Genomic DNA, 16,982 nt, shown 5'->3' with positions numbered 1-16,982 from the left:
CCTAACCACCAAGCTCTGTTGCCTCCAGTGTGGGCAGTGGGTTATGCTGCCCATTCTGTTTTCAGGAGATGCTTCTGCCCATATGTCCCTATTCAGAAAATTGACTACAGTTACTGAAACAAGAGAAAGGTATTCATGTTCAGGTCTGGGAGTTTTATCTTATAAGTTAGTTTTCATTACATGGTTCAAAACCAAAATAATAAAATGAAAGGTATATAGTGAAAATTTTCACTCCCACTCTTGTCACATCTACTCTATTTCCCCTGTTCTCTATTTTTGCTAGTTTCTGTATATACTTCCTGTGTTACTTTATATACTTATAAACAAAATAAATGAATATATATACATGCACACAGGCATACCTTGTTTTATTGCACTTTACAGATACTGCATTTTTTACAAATTGAAGGTTTGTGGCAACCCTGCATTGTCAGATGATTCTTAGCATTTTTTAGCAATAAAGTATTTTAAATTAAAGTGTATATGTTTTTAGACCTAATGCTATTGTACACTTAATAGAGTACACTGTAGTGTAAACATAACTTTTTTATGTACTGAGAAATGAGAAAACTTATGTGGTTCATTTTATTGCAACATTTGCTTTATTGCAGTAGTCTGGAACCAAACCCACAATATCTCTGAGGTGTACCTATATATAATTTTCCCCTTTCTTACATATAAGGTAGCATGTTATATATACTTTTTTGCACTTTGTTTTTTCACTCAGCTCATCCAAAGGTTTTAAGACAATTTATTCATCAGATATTTTTTCAGTGCCTCTTTATACAAGGCACTGTGCTGGCTTTAGAGGAATATACAAAGAAGCATGAAACAGAAATCTCTGGCCTCAGGGACTTTACAGTTCTTCAGGCTGAGAGCATAAATAAAAATAAAGTGTGGTGTTTATATGACATGTTACTTTCTTGACTGATTGAGGCTTCAATACAAAGCACACTTAGCCTGCTGAAGGTAGTGAACGTGTACCTTGGTCTTTCGAGTTACTGAATAATAGGTCTCTTGAGCACAAGATCTATGCCTTATTTATCCTAATATCCTCTTCAGGACTTTATGGTGAATCTGTGCTTGTTTTAAGTATAGACTTCAAGGAAACTTTTAATTCATTTTTCATGAACCCAAAGGACAATTTTTAGAATTGTTTTGATTTTGGAATTCATCCCTGCCTGAGGGGTCTTATGAAATTGGATTGAAATGAAATTTTCATGTGCCTAATTAGAACAGAAGGAGGATGGTTCATCTATAGACGGTGTGTTTTGGTGGGGATCTTCTTTTCCCTTTACTGAGTTTTCCTCCTTTGTTTCCTCCTACCCATGGGCAGAAAGTGAAAAAGAGTCAGTTAATCCCAACTACATAACAGTGTTTTGTGGCTGTGGGCAAGCTACCCTCAGTTTATTTGTTTTGGGTCTCAGCTTGTGTTTATTACAACGTAATTCTATTGAAAGACATCTTTGTTCAGAACCCCTCCAACAGTTCTGGACATTCCAGAAGCCATGAGGAGGCAGTACGATATAGTGGTTGAAAGAGTAGACTCTGGAACCGGCCTGCTGGCATTGAATTCTGAACCCTCCGTTTTGGCTATGACAAGTTACTGAACTTCTATTATTTTCACCGTCCCCAAGTAGACATCATAAATGTTAGAGGTCTATGAATTGATTCAGTTTATTTTTCCCACTGAGCTTTACAGCCAAGGACAAGAACTGAAAGAGGAAATCTAGCACTTAATGTTTCTCTAAGCACTTCTCATCAGAGATCATAATACACGTTACACATGGAACATGCACATATTACACACATATAACACATGAACTGTCTAAGCATCTCAGTGCTTAATCTGGTGCAAGGAATATTCTTCTTTGATGGAACATGAATCCCAAAGAAGAAAAGCCAGCATCAAAGGTCACACAGAGTTAGAAGTAGTAATAGAATGTGGGTTTTCTCTTAGCCTCCTGTCCTTGGCTGCCAAACTGTTCTCTGAAGAATGATTTGTGAGAGGCCTTTTCCTTTGGAAGCCTGTTACTGTCACAAGAAGAAAAGAATCTCTTTGGAGGTGTATTTTGGGGCGCAGGATAGGCTTTCCTCCCCATCGTTTTTGTTGTAGGAGTCTGGTGCTGCTGCACATCTGATTTGGGAGAAGAGGGAAACACTCTGTTGCTCTTTACAGGGCTAGAGATGAGTGGGGAACATGGCCTGTCAGGGTGTTCCTGTTATCCCTGCATGCCTGGAAACCCATCAAGTAGTCTCTGCAGGGTAAGGGAGTTGCATTGCTTCAGAGTCTTTTGGACATTTGGACATCTTCTTTGCATCACAGTCAATCTGATCTGTTCCCTTAGGCTCTTTATTGAGAAACTACCAAAGCATCGAGATTACAAATCGGCTGTCATTCCTGAAAAGAAAGACACAGTAAAGGTGGGTCTTCACTTTAACTGTTGCCCATCTAAAAGCTTCAGAGAAGCACAAACTAACTCCAAAATATAAGTAGCAGTATCTGCATCTGAGCATCATATCCTGCAAATAGGAGATAAGGCCATTTCACTAGATCAGTTACGAAATATCTGGTATGGTAGGAGGTATTTTAAATTAAATTATTTAAATTTAAATTATTATTTAAATGTTTTTAGAAACATTGTTGCCATTGCCAACTTGACTTCAGTCTTTTTACTTCTCTACTTAATTAGCGGGCAATTGTTCTAACTCCCAGTTTTTGATTTTGTGTCTCAGAAATTAAAGGAGATTGCATTTCCCAAAGCAGAAGAGCTGAAAGCAGAACTGTTAAAACGATATACCAAAGAATATATAGACTATAATGAAGAAAAAGTGAGTATGTAATAGCAAAAAAAAAAAAAAAGGAAATTATTTTGGTTTCTTAGGCTGTGACCTAGGATTCTAATAGATATTTCAACAGATCTTGTGATTTTAATGTGATATTTTACTTTATTGGCAAAGACCAGAAACTCAAAAAAGGTGTTTAGGCTGAGGATTCTAATACAGATTTAGCCTGTTTATCTAAGAGGATGACTTGAGGGACAGAATATCTATTGCTTGTCTGCTATGTCTAGAGCTAGAACCTAAGAACAATGAAAATCGCACTAAAGTATAAGGTTTTTAGATCAGAGAATTTGGGATATTTGATACACATTTGATTATATCCAACATAGGATATACCTGTTTATAATAATTGGGGGTTTTTTCCAAGCTATTTTCAAATGATTCTTGTTAGGAAGAGTCAGTTAAAACACATGAGAAGCTCTGAGACAGTGTCATTGGTCTGTGTCAGGTGAGAACACACACTGCAAGCACTTGCACATTCTTTTGTACACTCTACTGAATTCTGTTCTGGACTCTGATGTTGAAAATTAGCAGAGAGGTGAACAGCTATGTATTTCTACGGTACCCTTAGAGTACCTTAGTGAAATGAGTGAAAATGAGTGAAAACCTTCATGAAGGAGATTATTCCTTGATGTTTCTTAGTAGTTTAAAATGTCACTCTATATTGGACCAATCACCAGAAAAATTTCAGAGGCTTCATTCAGGGTCAAAATTCAACAGAGACCCCCAACATGGCAGTTGTAAGTTTAGATTTGGTTCTGTTTCACAGCCTTACTTGGGATACAGAATGTATACATGGCACACCAGAGGCTAAAATTGTATGACACAGATTATGAGGTGCAGACAGTAAGTTGCCTTGAGATTTTGGTAAAGAAGAAAATGCATTAGTTAAAGTCATTGGGAAAGGGTACCAAGAGGATCAGGACTTTAACTGTTTTTGAAGAATAGGTGTATGGTAGTTAGATAGACAGGAGCAGCAGCTGTTCCATGGGTGTAGAGGTACTAAGGGAAACATGAATTCTGTGTTGGGAACTCACGCTAGAGCAGAAGTACATTTGGGGCAATCTCCCTGCTGAAAAGCCTTGTCCTTCTAAGATGTGAAGTCACTTGAGTATAAAGTGTTAGCCTAACTCGTATTCATTCTTTGTAGAAGAAGGAAGAGGAAGAATTTGCCCGAAACGTAGCCATCCAGCAAGAGCTGGAAAAGGAAAGACAGAGGGTGGCACAACAGAAGCAGCAACAGTTGGAGCAGGAACAGTTCCATGCCTTTGAGGAGATGATCCGGAACCAGGAACTAGAAAAAGAACGACTGAAAATTGTACAGGAGTTTGGGAAGGTGGACCCTGGCCTGGACGGCCCACTGGTACCTGACTTAGAGAAGCCCTCCCTAGATGTGTTCCCCACGGCACCTGTTATATACACACAGCCTTCGGACTGTAATACAACTGTAAGGCCTGCCAAGCCACCTGTAGTGGATAGATCCTTGAAACCTGGAGCATTGAGCAACTCAGAAGGTAGTGAATTCATTTGCTTCCGTACTCTTCTATCTCAGCTGCAACCAAACAGGGTGTCATTGCAGGAGATTCAGCTACAACTACCTCCATGATACCACTCATTAGGCTCTGGTCACAGAAATCCATTTGATTAGTATTACCATACTGTGTTCTATCACAGCTATATTATAAAGTGGACTTTGCTTAAGACATATAGTTTACCTGGGCCAGGTCGATTTTCTGAAGAGCTAATAACATCCTTGAAAGTCAGACCCTCAGCTTTTAAGGGTTATACAGAGATTTGAAATGTTCAGTGAACTAGAGACCACTGTTGACCTTTTGTAAAGGAAATTTGAGATTTATAGTACCACTTTACAGTTCAACCACTGACCTTTAAATAATAAAAAAGAGCTACTGAATTGTGCTTGCCCTGCAAATGTTCCTAATTGGTAAGGAGTTTAGTCAAGGTAAGTATTGTATGTAGTCAGTGATAATTCAGTCTAGCCATAAAAACTGTTGAGTCTTTCCTCCTCTCACCAATGTATGGCTATCTGAGAAAATAACAATAGTGGCAAAATGATGAGTATGCCTTGATTAATAGAATAGATCTTTTTGTTAGGAATTGTCTTTCAAGTAGTCATGTAAGGAGTTCAGCTTCGCAGAAGATCCACTTAAAAGCACAAGGTAAGAGTGGGCAAGGGGTGCTGGACTCTTGAAGCCTGGCCTTCAGGTTTCTCCCCATGTACTAGGCAGGATTGTCTCTCACTATTATTCCTGAATAGCTCAGAAACTTCTTTTAAGCAGTAGTTTACCTTTGTGTTAACTTGAATGATTAAAGCCTCTTTTCTTTTCTTGAAATAACATACTCCCAATGGCTGTAGCAAGAGGTTGGAGAAAAGACTTTACAGCCCTTTTTCTTCTGCCATAAGGATGAGATCCCCATGCGCTACCTACAGTTGCGGGACCCCAGTGATTTAGCATTGCTCTCCCAGGGCTGCCAACTCTGAGGTCTGCTTGGGGAGGCTGTGCCCCATGATCTCAGACATTTCTTCTTTCTCCATTACAGCTCCTACAATCGATGGACTGCGCCACGTGGTGGTGCCTGGGAAGCTCTGCCCACGGTTTCTCCAGTTGGCCAGTGCCAACACTGCCCGGGGAGTAGAGACATGTGGAATTCTCTGTGGAAAACTGGTAAAAGACAAATGCTTTCCTGAGCTGAGACTGTTTCTTCCCCCTTGGCCTCCTGTGACTCTCAGAGAAGATACCCAGGGTCAGTTACTCTTTGTGCCAATCCTTCTGCCAAAGAGCCATGGGCAGCGTAATGCAATGTCACCTTGATTTTAGTGACCCTGTATTTGATTGATTTTCAAAGTCCCTTGAACTGAACTGATTATTTTAATGCCAGTGGTAAGAAATACCTAATTCTAAACTTGGTAGGAAGATCCTGTGTATTAGCTTTTGAACACCGACTTTATGGCAGGACTTGGGAATATGAAATATGTAAGGCACGGAGCATGTGTCTGCAAAAAGTACCCCAGCACTTTGGAGAGATGGGAGATATACACCAAAAGATAGATAGTATGTTGACTAGTATGTACAATAAAGGCACTAGGAATTATGAGGAAAGAAGGATCATTAAATGGAGGTGCTTAAAGAACCCATTACTAACTGCTGAATAAACAAACACCTAAGGTGGAATAGACTTCAACTGAGCTTTAAAGGATGGGAAGGGCTTAGGGAAATAGTAAAAGGAAACTACTCTAGACATGAACAAAGGAAGAGAAATGGTACTATACCCAGAGCTTCTTAAGAATCATGAGTAGACCTGTTTGGCTGCAGCAGGAAATTCCCACAGGGCTGTGGGCATCTGTGGCTTTGCAGAGGGCCCCAAACAATGTACTTGGGCAGTCAGGGTTGTGAACATGACTGACATAAGGGACTCACCTCACTTAGAAGACTCATGCTGGGGGGAAGGGCCTTCGCTTGTATAGATGTTTAACTTTGCACTGCTGTGACAGAGTGGGGTTGCCTAAGTGCCAGGGAATTGTGATGAGCTGTTTTCTCATTTGACAGATGAGGAATGAATTTACCATTACCCATGTCCTCATCCCCAAGCAAAGTGCTGGGTCTGATTATTGCAACACCGAGAACGAAGAAGAGCTTTTCCTCATACAGGATCAGCAGGGTCTCATCACACTGGGCTGGATTCACGTAAGCAATTCCGAGCTCTCCAGGGGTTCGTCTCCTCTTCTCACATGATATTATAAACACACTGCTTATTTTTGGCTTGGAGCAGAGTGAATTGTATCCAGACTATTTAGATGGTTGTACTTCCCTCTGTTGGATGCAGACTTGACTTCCCTAGCATACGTAACTGCTTGCACCACAGTATTGATTTCCGGGCATTACTTAGGGCTTTTTAACTTAAAATTTTTTAATGGAAATGAACCTGTTTCCCTAAAGTCCCAATTCCCCTGTGAGCGTGAACAGTGATAGGATGCTAGCCTAGAGTATATGTGGACCTTGACGGTAGAGGCTATGCCTTACTTCGTACAAATGATGTTCCTGAAAGGTATATAAATCAAAATATTTTAAATGAGCCAAGGAAGTTAATTCAGATGCCCCCATTTGGTCTTTCTTAAAGCAGCCTATACCTTTACATAAATCAGAAGGGCCACGAATATAGGAGATTTTCAAGTGTCTGCATGTCTTAACAGTCTTCTGGTAATATTCAGGTAAAATATAATTCCATCCCTAAAGATTACTTCTTAATTTTTCTTTCTATTCCTTTTCAACCCCTCATTCTCATAGACCAAGCTGTTTTCCATATTGTGTGACAGGGTTACATAAAAACAAGGCAGCTCATTTCTGGATTTGGGAAGATTGCACACACTTGTATGTTAGAATTTGGGAAATACTGACCTGTGAGGCAGTCAGTGTGCCTCTGTCCTTTCATAAATATTTGCCTTTTATTGTGTATCCCCCATTATCTTACATGGGGAGTAGAAAACTTGTACCTTATCCGCCAGGGGATACAAATTTGAGTAAGATATGATTTTAGTCTCATAAAGGAGACTGACATATAGACAAGTCATAACTCTTCATGTGAGGCAGAATGTGCCAAGTGCCTCAAGAGGTGCAAACAGCCCTGTGGAATTCAGAGGAGGGAAGGATCACACCTGGGGTGATTTTCTAGAATTTTGACGAGGTGAGCCAAGGGAGAGTTCCATATGGAGGGGACAACACTGGAATAGGCAGACTGTGATCCTGCAGCTTTGAGTGGTCCAGTTTTCTGGGGCTTATGGTTCATATCAGGAAACAGTTGCAGGTAAGCTTTCACATGATACTTTAGGAGCAGTGTTCTGGAGGGTTTTGGGTGGACAGGCAGGATAGTTCTGCTTTTTAGTGAGGAGGTTGAAGCAGGGAGATCATTTAAGAGGTTAATGTGATGATAAAGTCTAATAATGATGAGAGCTACGGTGATAGCAGTGCATTTGGGAAGGAAGAGATAAATGTAGGATTTCAGAGGATGTGGGGAATGAGTAAGAGAGGATGATGAGTAAGTGATGACTTAGAGATTTCAGGCCTGACTCATGGGGGTGGCAATGATTAATCATCTCATAAGCAGAAACAGAGGCTCCAGCAGGAGAGCTTACTTGGAAGTGGGGCAAATGGTGTCTTCCGTTGTGAGTATTTGACATTATATTGGTGGAGGTAATTATCAGGCAGTTGGAACTTGGGAACACGGTCTAGGTGGGAAAGAGAACCGGGAGACCTCTGCATACAGCTGACCTTGGAAGCCTTGGAACTGGAGGAGGGTGGAGAACAGGAAGAGATTCACTGGCAGCTTGAAGGACAGGCCACTTAGGGGAGCGTAGGGAGTAGTCAGTCATGAAGCGAGATGTCAGAGAAAGTGAGGGGAGTGTTAAGGCACAGATGCCAAAGGAGGAGGAACATCTTAAGAAGAAGCTTCAGGATGTTAACTATGTCACATGCTGCAGAGAGATGAAGACTTGTATGAGCCCTTTGGATTTGATGAGGTCATTGATGACCTCAATTTAGTGGGTTTTATGCAGATTAAAAAGGTTTAAGAAGTAATGGATATTGAGGTTGTGGTGATAGTGAAATATATACTGATTTTTTGAAGAGCTTAGCACTGACTAAAGGAAAGGAAAGAGATGGAATGGTGGCTTAAGGAATAGCCAGGTCGAGAGAGTTTGCTTGATTTATGGTTTAGTGTGAAAATGTGTTCTGTTTTTATTTTGTTTTTTTTTTAAACCTTTATATTTGAAATGTGTATAAGAAAGTACATAAAATAAACGTGCACTTTAATGAATCATTAAACAAACATCTGTGCGCATACATTACCTAGGTCAAGAAATAGAGCGTCGCCAGAAGCACACTCCCACCTCCATGTCCTGCCCAGTTACCCTTCCTCTCTGGTATAGATAGTCCCTCACTTGACATTTCTGGAAATTCTTTGCTTTTCTTTATAGCTTTACCACCTAAGTGTGTATCCCTAAACCCAATAGTTTAGTTTTGCCTGGTTTTGAACTTTATGTAAATAGAATTGTATAATATGTATTTTTTTGTACTTGGCTTCTTTTGCTCAATTTTCTTTTTTTTTTTTTTTTGCGGTACGCGAACCTCTCACTGTTGTGGCCTCTCCCGTTCTGGAGTACAGGCTCCGGATGCGCAGGCTCAGCAGCCGTGGCTCACGGGCCCAGCCGCTCCGCGGCATGTGGGATCTTCCCAGACCGGGGCATGAACCCGTGTCCCCTGCATCGGCAGGCGGACTCTCAACCACTACACCACCAGGGAAGCCCTTTTACTCAGTTTTTAAGGTTCATCTGCATTCTTGTGTATAGTTGTCTGAACATTTTTTTTAAAAAATATATTTATTTATTTATTTATTTTTGGCTGCGTTGGGTCTTCGTTGCTGAGCGCAGGCTTTCTCTAGTTGCAGCGAGCAGGGGCTACTCTTTGTTGCAGTGCATGGTCTTATTGCACTGGCTTCTCTTGTTGCAGAGCATGGGCTCTAGGTGTGCAGGCTCAGTAGTTGTGGCACACAGGCGGGCTTAGTTGCTCCGCGGCATGTGGGATCTTCCTGGACCAGGGCTCAAACCCGTGTCGCCTGCATTGGCGGGCGGATTCTTAACTACTGTGCCACCAGGGAAGTCCCTGAACATGTTTTTAAGCCCAGTGAGCTGGTGGAGTATAGTGGAGCCTGTGCAGCAGATGTCAGAGGTCAGGAGAGACAAGGTAATGGAAGATAGGAAAGTATTAAATCAGAAGTACAAAAAGGGAGTCATCTTCATATGGGGGAGAAAACACTCACTCCTCTGAGACAGAATTGAAGGAAGAAAGAAAGATACCGAGAGATTTTTGAGGTTATAATTGGAGGGGTTGAGGGAACTCATTTTAGGTGATCTTGCTATCAACAAGGTTGAAGTCTAGATCCACTGCTCAGCAGGAGGAGACAGATAAGTTTAAAAACTGGAGAAGATGGGGAAAGTTTGGAATAATTTCTGTTTAGACTTCAGGTAGATCTTAGCCACAAATGAGTAAAAGGATTTTTAATATCAGTGGGGGCCTAGCTAGGAAGAAATTTAGAGCCTAAATTGATAGTATTCCAGCTTTTTTTCCCCATGATATTTCTGTAGCATTCCTTCCTAACTTGGGATTGAAAGCAAACAAAAGCAGACCATAACGTTTGCTCAGATCTTAAAATTGGCAAGAGGAGAAGGCAAAAGGTCAGTTCTTCCTTCTGTACCTTGCCAGCTATATAAATCAGGTTCCCTGGTCAAAAACTTTGTATGGTCATGTTTATCACCAACTATTGTGTAACCCCCAATTCAGTATTCAAGGCACTCCTTCACCTTGTCTTACCTGGCATTGCTCTCCTGTGGCTGCCCTACTCATCCAGGCACCCAGGCTACCCTGGGCATTCACTCTCCTCACTTATTTCTGCTCCTTTAGTGTATTGTTTTCTCTTCATAAAAATGCTTGCCTCTGTCACCAGCATGGTGGACACAGTGAGCGTAACTGTTTTTTCAAGAAACTTGACTGTAAAGGGAAGGAGAGAAGGTACAGTAGTTAGTGGGGAGCAGAGGCTCAAACAAGATTTTTTGGTTTAGTTTAACAATTATTTATTGATCCCCTGCTATGTATCTGTATATCATCTTTCTAGCTAACCCAGCTTTAGATTGGAGGCCTTCATCAGCTTGTGTAGGTCTTATTTGTTCTCAGTTAAAATTTCAGGCTGTAACCATGGGCTGTAGGGTGTTGGCACAGGCTGTTTGTCCCTAACAGTCTATAGGATCATATTCGTATTAGGTAGAAACTGTTTCTCCCTTGTGGTCATGAAAGTTCTTTCCTTCCCCATGCAGACCTGTGTGTAGATTTACTGTCAGCACTCAGCTAACATGTTCCTGTATTGCAGACCTCTTCCACAATGAGCTGGTCACAGCATTCTATGCAGTTGTGCTTCTCAGATGAGGCTGCACATAAGAATCATTTAATGAGCTTTAAAGAAAAAAATTTCCTTCTCAGGATGGATATTTCCAGGGTGGGGTGCAGGAGCCTGTGCTTTTGACAAGTTCCTCAGAAGCTTCATTTTTTGCACAACAGGGTTGAAAACACTGGTCAAGGGCACATATTTCTTTTCTGTGCTTTTCTGTCAGTAAAGATTGGTGGTCTTTTTGAGTCATATTGGGTCTTTCTTTTTCCATCCTTGTTATCTCACACCCCCTCTGAGATGAACGTAAGTCATTATATGGTCCATTTGTGTACAAAGAGTGTGATCAATGAAACATTAAATAACTGTGGGATTCCAGTGGTTAGGACTCAGTGCTTTCACTGCTGTGGCCTAGGTTCAATACCTGGTTGGGGAACTAAGATGCCACAAGCCACGAGGCGTGGCCAAAACAAAAACCATTAAGTAACTGAAAACAGATGAGATAAACAATGTAATTTAGATGGTGCTTTAACTGATTACCCTCAAAATTCAATATCTTGGTTTTTTTCTCAAATAAGACAGGGTCCTTTGTGTGATTTAACTACCCTTCTGAAATCCCAGTAACCCTCTGCCTCTCATATCCTTGAAAGATATGCTTTAACCACAGGGCAGCTTTTGCTACTTTTGCCTATAGAGCCCCAGACTCATGCTTGACCTTTTAACCCCTCCATCAGGAAGAAGAATCATTCATCTAACTGTGCTTTGTTAAGTCCTTGACTTCTACTAGGTTGTTGTATTGGGCAGCATGTACTGTCTGATCCAGTATGGGAGACGCCACTGTGTTGAGAGAGCTTGTGAGTAGCCAGATAAGTCTTGATGGTCAATTAGAAATTGAGTCTCTTCACATACTCATGTTACACTATACTCGTTTACAGTGCTGGGAAGGAGGTTCATTACTTATTATGAACTTCAGGCATATTCCTCATGGCTGCTAATGGCTTTGTACGTAAGGAGATCGTAGCAAGTTATTGAGAATTACTTGGCTCTACCTTCCTTCATGGGCCAGGCTTGACTGTGTATTCTCGCTGAAGGGGTCCCTGCCTTTTTTTCTCTTCTCAGACTCATCCCACGCAGACCGCCTTCCTCTCCAGTGTTGACCTACACACTCACTGCTCCTACCAGATGATGTTGCCAGAGTCGATAGCCATTGTTTGTTCCCCCAAGTTCCAGGAGTAAGTACATAGGGTGTGGTTCAGGGTTTTGCAAGGAGATAGCCGGGGAAAAGCCTCAGAGGAAACATTCTCCATTCTTAAGACCTTGTTCTCTATAAAATATATAGATTGTGGTATTGATTGGCTTTTTAAAAAGGCTTCCTTTTAAGTCCTGTATCCTGATAAACCTACTCTAACTTGTTTACAAAAGTATCCAAGCAACAACCTAGATGCTTTTATAAGAAAAGGACATAAAAAATTTGAAGTGTTTGACTTGAAGCAGTAGGAATTTCAAGAGATTGATATCAGATTAGAAAATTTCAAAATCCAACAGATTATCTCCAAAAGTTACTTTTTCATTCTAAATCCTGTTATTTACTATGAATTCTCCCAGTAAAAGTAGCGTAGTGGCGGTGATGAGTCATTCTCTAACTGATTCATTCACCAGAGAAGAGACCTATGAGCCAGCATACTTTTGAGGCTGTCTCAAAGTGAGCTCTTCACTGCTCTGTGTGTGTGTTTGTGTGTGTGTGTGTGTGTGTGTGTGATTGAGGGGACACCTTTGCTTGATTCTAGATCTGCTTTTTCTTATTTCAGAACTGGATTCTTTAGACTAACTGACCACGGACTAGAGGAGATTTCTTCCTGTCGCCAGAAAGGATTTCATCCACACAGCAAGGATCCACCTCTCTTCTGTGTATGTATCTATGTAGAAGAAATCGGAGCTGTGCTTTAACCAGGGAGGACAGTAAGAGCTGATGAGGCACATTGTCCTTTGTGACACACATAGAAGATCAGCCTTGTCACTTATTTTTCCAAATCTTCCTAATAAAAACATACATGGGAAGCGGTGTGGGATAGGAAGGAGTTTGAGTCTTAGCTCTGCTACTTAAGGACTGTGTGTCTTTGATCAAGTTACTTAACCTTCCTGGGCCTCAGCTTTCTCATCTGTAAATGAAGATGATAATAATAATAATACGTACTTGAATAGGGTTATTGACAGGATTAAATGAAGTGATGCACAGAAAGTACCAAGTGCAGTAGCTTGCTTATTAAATGTTAGGTTTTTTCCTTCATCATCATCAGTTGCTAAGCCTGCACTTCAATAAGAGATTTGAATTCAAAAGAAAAAGCCACTTAAGTATATTTAATTGTGGAATATTGCTTTTAATTTGATTTTAGATAACAGGGATTTTTATGACCTTATTAGAAAGTTTTTTTCCCCAAGTGGTATTCCGTGAGTAAAAAGTTTCAGTTGCTGATAAGTATGTTTCAATTTTTCCCCTCAAATCTAATGTGATAGTATTGCTTCACTCCATGCTGGCCATGGAGTATTATTATTTCTTTTGGGTTTCCTGAAAAGTGACCAATATGGAAAAGGGAGTCAGACCCTTGTCACATAAAAGAAACTGGGGGTGTTTAGGAGAGAACCCCAGGGAGCATCTGAGAACTGACTATAAGTGTTAGAAGAATTGTTGTATAAAAAGGTATTGGGTGTGACTCCCAGAACTAAAACTTAAGACCCTGTGGGATGACAGTTTTCAGCTGAGTATGAGAAAGAACTTTCTGACAGACTTGTTCACAAATAGGTTAGCCTGCCTTGGAATATAATAAATGTCTAGGTACCAGGATGTTGAAACAGAGGCTATACAATCCCCCAGAAATGCCTAGGCTTTCAGTTAGGATGAACCCTTATGCATGCCAAGAGGGAGTATTCCCCATGTGAGAGTAGGTGTACTTTATTATCTGGTTGACATAATAACCCAAAAAACTGCAATGAATTCAGCAGTTATTTAAAATAAATGTATATTTTACGAATGACTCTAGAATATACATACATTTGAAAAATAAATGAAGGTATATGGGCCCACATTGATTCAGGCTACAGCCTATTGATTCTGGGTTGGTGGAAGTAATAATTCCCAGACCCCTTACCATAACAGCCATTTAAGTAGCAGTCTGGCTGCCAGCCTGGGAACCACTAGCCAGAATAAGCATTGTAAATAGGAGTTTTGTTTGTTTGGGTTTTTCTTAAACATATATATTTATATATCATGACAATATACAAAAGATATAAGAAGTTAGGCAGTGAGCTGCTTATTGTAAATAGCTTTTAAACTTGCTTTTCAAAGATAAGAAAACACACAGGAAGTTAAGTAAAAGATATCTTCCATGACTTCAACAAGTAAGGAGTTTTAAAGATGACTTTTCAGAATTTTCCAGGACTTTCCCTTTCTTTCTTTTTCCCTGTTGCAGAGCTGCAGCCACGTGACTGTTGTGGACAGAGCAGTGACCATCACAGACCTTCGATGAGAGTTTGACTCAGACACTTCCCAAGAACTATAAAACCATATCAGTGTACTGGTAGCCCCTTAATTTAAACTTTCCAGAAAGCTCTGGAAGCTTTTTAAAACAGAATAGAACGTATCACCTGGGGGAGAACTGATTTTCTATTTCTGGTTTGAAAAGAAATAATTGAATATGTTTTTTAGGCACATCTGGAAAATAGCATGATCATGCTAAAGCAACTTTTCAGTCTGCCTGTAACTAAAAAATTAAGTTGAAAAAATGTTGTAATGAACACTTATATACCCTTTGTTCTAGATTCACCAATTGTTAACATTTTTTCCCCTCTCAGAGATCCTTCTAATTTCTCGGCCAACTTGTTTATTGTTTACCTTTGGACTAATTAAGGGCATCTATGCAGAAATTTGGAAGCCATTTAGAAAATCTTTGGGTTTTTCTGTGGTTTATGGCAATATTAATGAAGCTTATCATAAGGCTGAGGGAGAGCTTGCTGTGTTTGACCAGATGGTGAGGCCCAAGAACCCTGAAGAATGATTTTGTCAGGAGTTATTGTTATTTAACAAATATTTAGGGATATTTTTTCTTCTACAATAAAATAACAACTATATATTTTTTTGTGCTCTAGAATGATCTGTTGGATCAAGCATTGTCTAGAGAGGTTAACTAAATGGTCTGGTTATTTGGGGAAAGGTGAGGGGAGAATGGAATTTGAGATGTACCAACATTGAAGGTATGTCCCAGTTCACTTTTAATTGTTCAGTCTTTTCTCTCTGCCTTTTGCCATCTTCCAGGACTGTGAAGTCATCTCTGTTCTTTTGGTGCTATCTCAAGTCGGTCATCCCATTCACTTCCTCCTTATGCCCTAAAAGCTTTCAGCTGAGGATAATAGAGCCTTTGTTTGGAGTACCAGGTTACACTCCAAATAAATGATTATATTCCCATGCCACCCCACCCTGCTGGTTTTATTGTGTTGGCTCTTCCTTTCTGACTTAGGCAACATCTAGGAAGATGTTTGAAGCTGCAGTTGATTCTGTATTTTTTCTATGAGCTGAGCCTAGTGTTATAAGGTGGCCCAGAAATTAATGGTATTGTTTGTGTCCTCTCTGGTCAGGGCAGGAGAGTAAATGCCTTGGATAGGAGAATGATTTCTTTTTGTATCAAAATTCTGTGGTAAAGAAAATTTGCAAATGTATGAAGTTTTGCTTCATCTTAAAATTTTGTGTCCCGAATATATTCAGTCTTTATTGCTTAGGTTAGCAGCCCTTGAACTTTTCCCCCAAAAGCCAAGTGTCTATATTCTTGTTTTTCTCATAAGTTCTTAACTCCAAAGATACTAGAAGTTCTTTGTTCTGCAGTTTCAGAGTAGGTGGGAATGTGGAGGTAGGTGGGTCTGGGCAAGGGAAAGAGAACCTCTCTGGTCACTGCCCTCCTTTCCTGCCGTAGCCCCAGAGGCAGCCTGGACTGCTCCCTTTGCCCTTAACAGTCCTACAATTGCCTAGCCCTGCACTTTCCAGGAAATTCACCCCTTCTTTCCATTCTCAAGGCTGCTGCTTAGTTTAGGATCTTATTACCCCTTACTTGAACTATTGCAATAGACTTTTTACCAGGTCTCTTTGTTTTTAGTGTTTCTTGACTCCAGTCTTTTCTGCCCAGTACAGTCAGGAGAAGTTTCCCACATTACAGCCATCCTCATGTTTCCTCACTTGCTCAAAAACCTACAATAGCTTTCCACTGCTTAAAATCTAAATTTAGCCCTTATTCCAAACCTTCTACATATGGCCACATAAAGCTCTTACCCCTGACTACACATTCAAACACCTGGGGAGCTTTTTAAAAAATACTGATACTCACACTCCACCACCCCCCAACCAGTGAAATCCAAATCTCTGGAGAGGGACCCCAGACATTGTTTGTTTCTGTTTTTGTCTTTTAAGCTGCTAGGATTCTCAAGTGCAGCCAGGGTTGAAAACCACTGTATTAGTCATTTATACTGGGGAGTTTTGAACTGATTCATCAGTCTCTGCACATCATAGACATTCAGAAAATGTTTGTTGAACCAAAGTGAACTGTATCATAGATTGCAACCACATTGATCATTTACTGTTTACCAGATCGCCACATTTTCTTGCCTCCACACCTGTGCAGAAGAAATCTCAGTAAATGGATGGGTGCAGGAAATCAGTCTGCAGTTGTCCTCTTCAGACCTGCTACAGTCTAGCCACGAAAGTGGTACTTTGCACAGGCCAGCTTTAGTGTCTCACTTCACCCTACATCTGTGGAAGAGACATGCTATCAAGCCAGCTCACAAGGAAGCAGGGAGACTGGATAGGGCAGTGAGAGAAAAGGAGCCAGAACTGTAGGGAAAGGAGGAAAGGAATATTGTGAATAAAAGGAAGTCAGACCACAAAACCTGAGGAAAGAAGCTTGTATTGAAAGGGTAAAAACTACTTGATAAAGAGACTGACTTCTGGGCTCCTGAAAGCCTTTCCACTCTCCCAAGCCACACAAGTGCGATACTTACTGGTCTGGACTGAGTGGGGAGAGAGAAGCAGTATCTGATTGCATCCCAGCTGGCCTCAGAGGCACAGACCCTCCAAAGTGCCGTGGGCCAGGTGCAGAGACGCTGGTGAAGACTCTGCTGGGGGTCAGGGCAGGCCTGGGTTTTTTCAG

The 16,982-nt window shown here is 40.7% G+C and overlaps 1 protein-coding gene across 4 annotated transcripts in view; it reads left to right on the top strand.

Moving 5' to 3' along the window:
- The window catches only part of STAMBP (STAM binding protein), a 34,539-nt gene extending 19,620 nt beyond the window's left edge, over nt 1-14,919 (top strand). For 3 of the 4 annotated variants that reach the window (XM_033838179.2, XM_033838178.2, XM_033838180.2), the window contains exons 3-10: nt 2,349-2,424; nt 2,737-2,832; nt 3,995-4,358; nt 5,404-5,528; nt 6,411-6,548; nt 11,914-12,026; nt 12,603-12,702; nt 14,262-14,919. In XM_033838179.2, the coding sequence (XP_033694070.1) occupies nt 2,349-2,424; nt 2,737-2,832; nt 3,995-4,358; nt 5,404-5,528; nt 6,411-6,548; nt 11,914-12,026; nt 12,603-12,702; nt 14,262-14,318 (1,069 nt within the window). In that variant the 3' untranslated portion in view covers nt 14,319-14,919. The remainder of the gene's footprint in view (nt 1-2,348; nt 2,425-2,736; nt 2,833-3,994; nt 4,359-5,403; nt 5,529-6,410; nt 6,549-11,913; nt 12,027-12,602; nt 12,703-14,261) is intronic. The other variant, XM_033838181.2, reaches the window with a different exon arrangement.
- Nucleotides 14,920-16,982: the final 2,063 nt, after the last annotated feature.

This window comes from Tursiops truncatus, chromosome 14 (genome assembly GCF_011762595.2).
Source record: "Tursiops truncatus isolate mTurTru1 chromosome 14, mTurTru1.mat.Y, whole genome shotgun sequence".
Classification (NCBI taxonomy): Eukaryota; Metazoa; Chordata; class Mammalia; order Artiodactyla; family Delphinidae; genus Tursiops; species Tursiops truncatus.
This window is presented reverse-complemented; position numbering and strand designations above follow the sequence as displayed.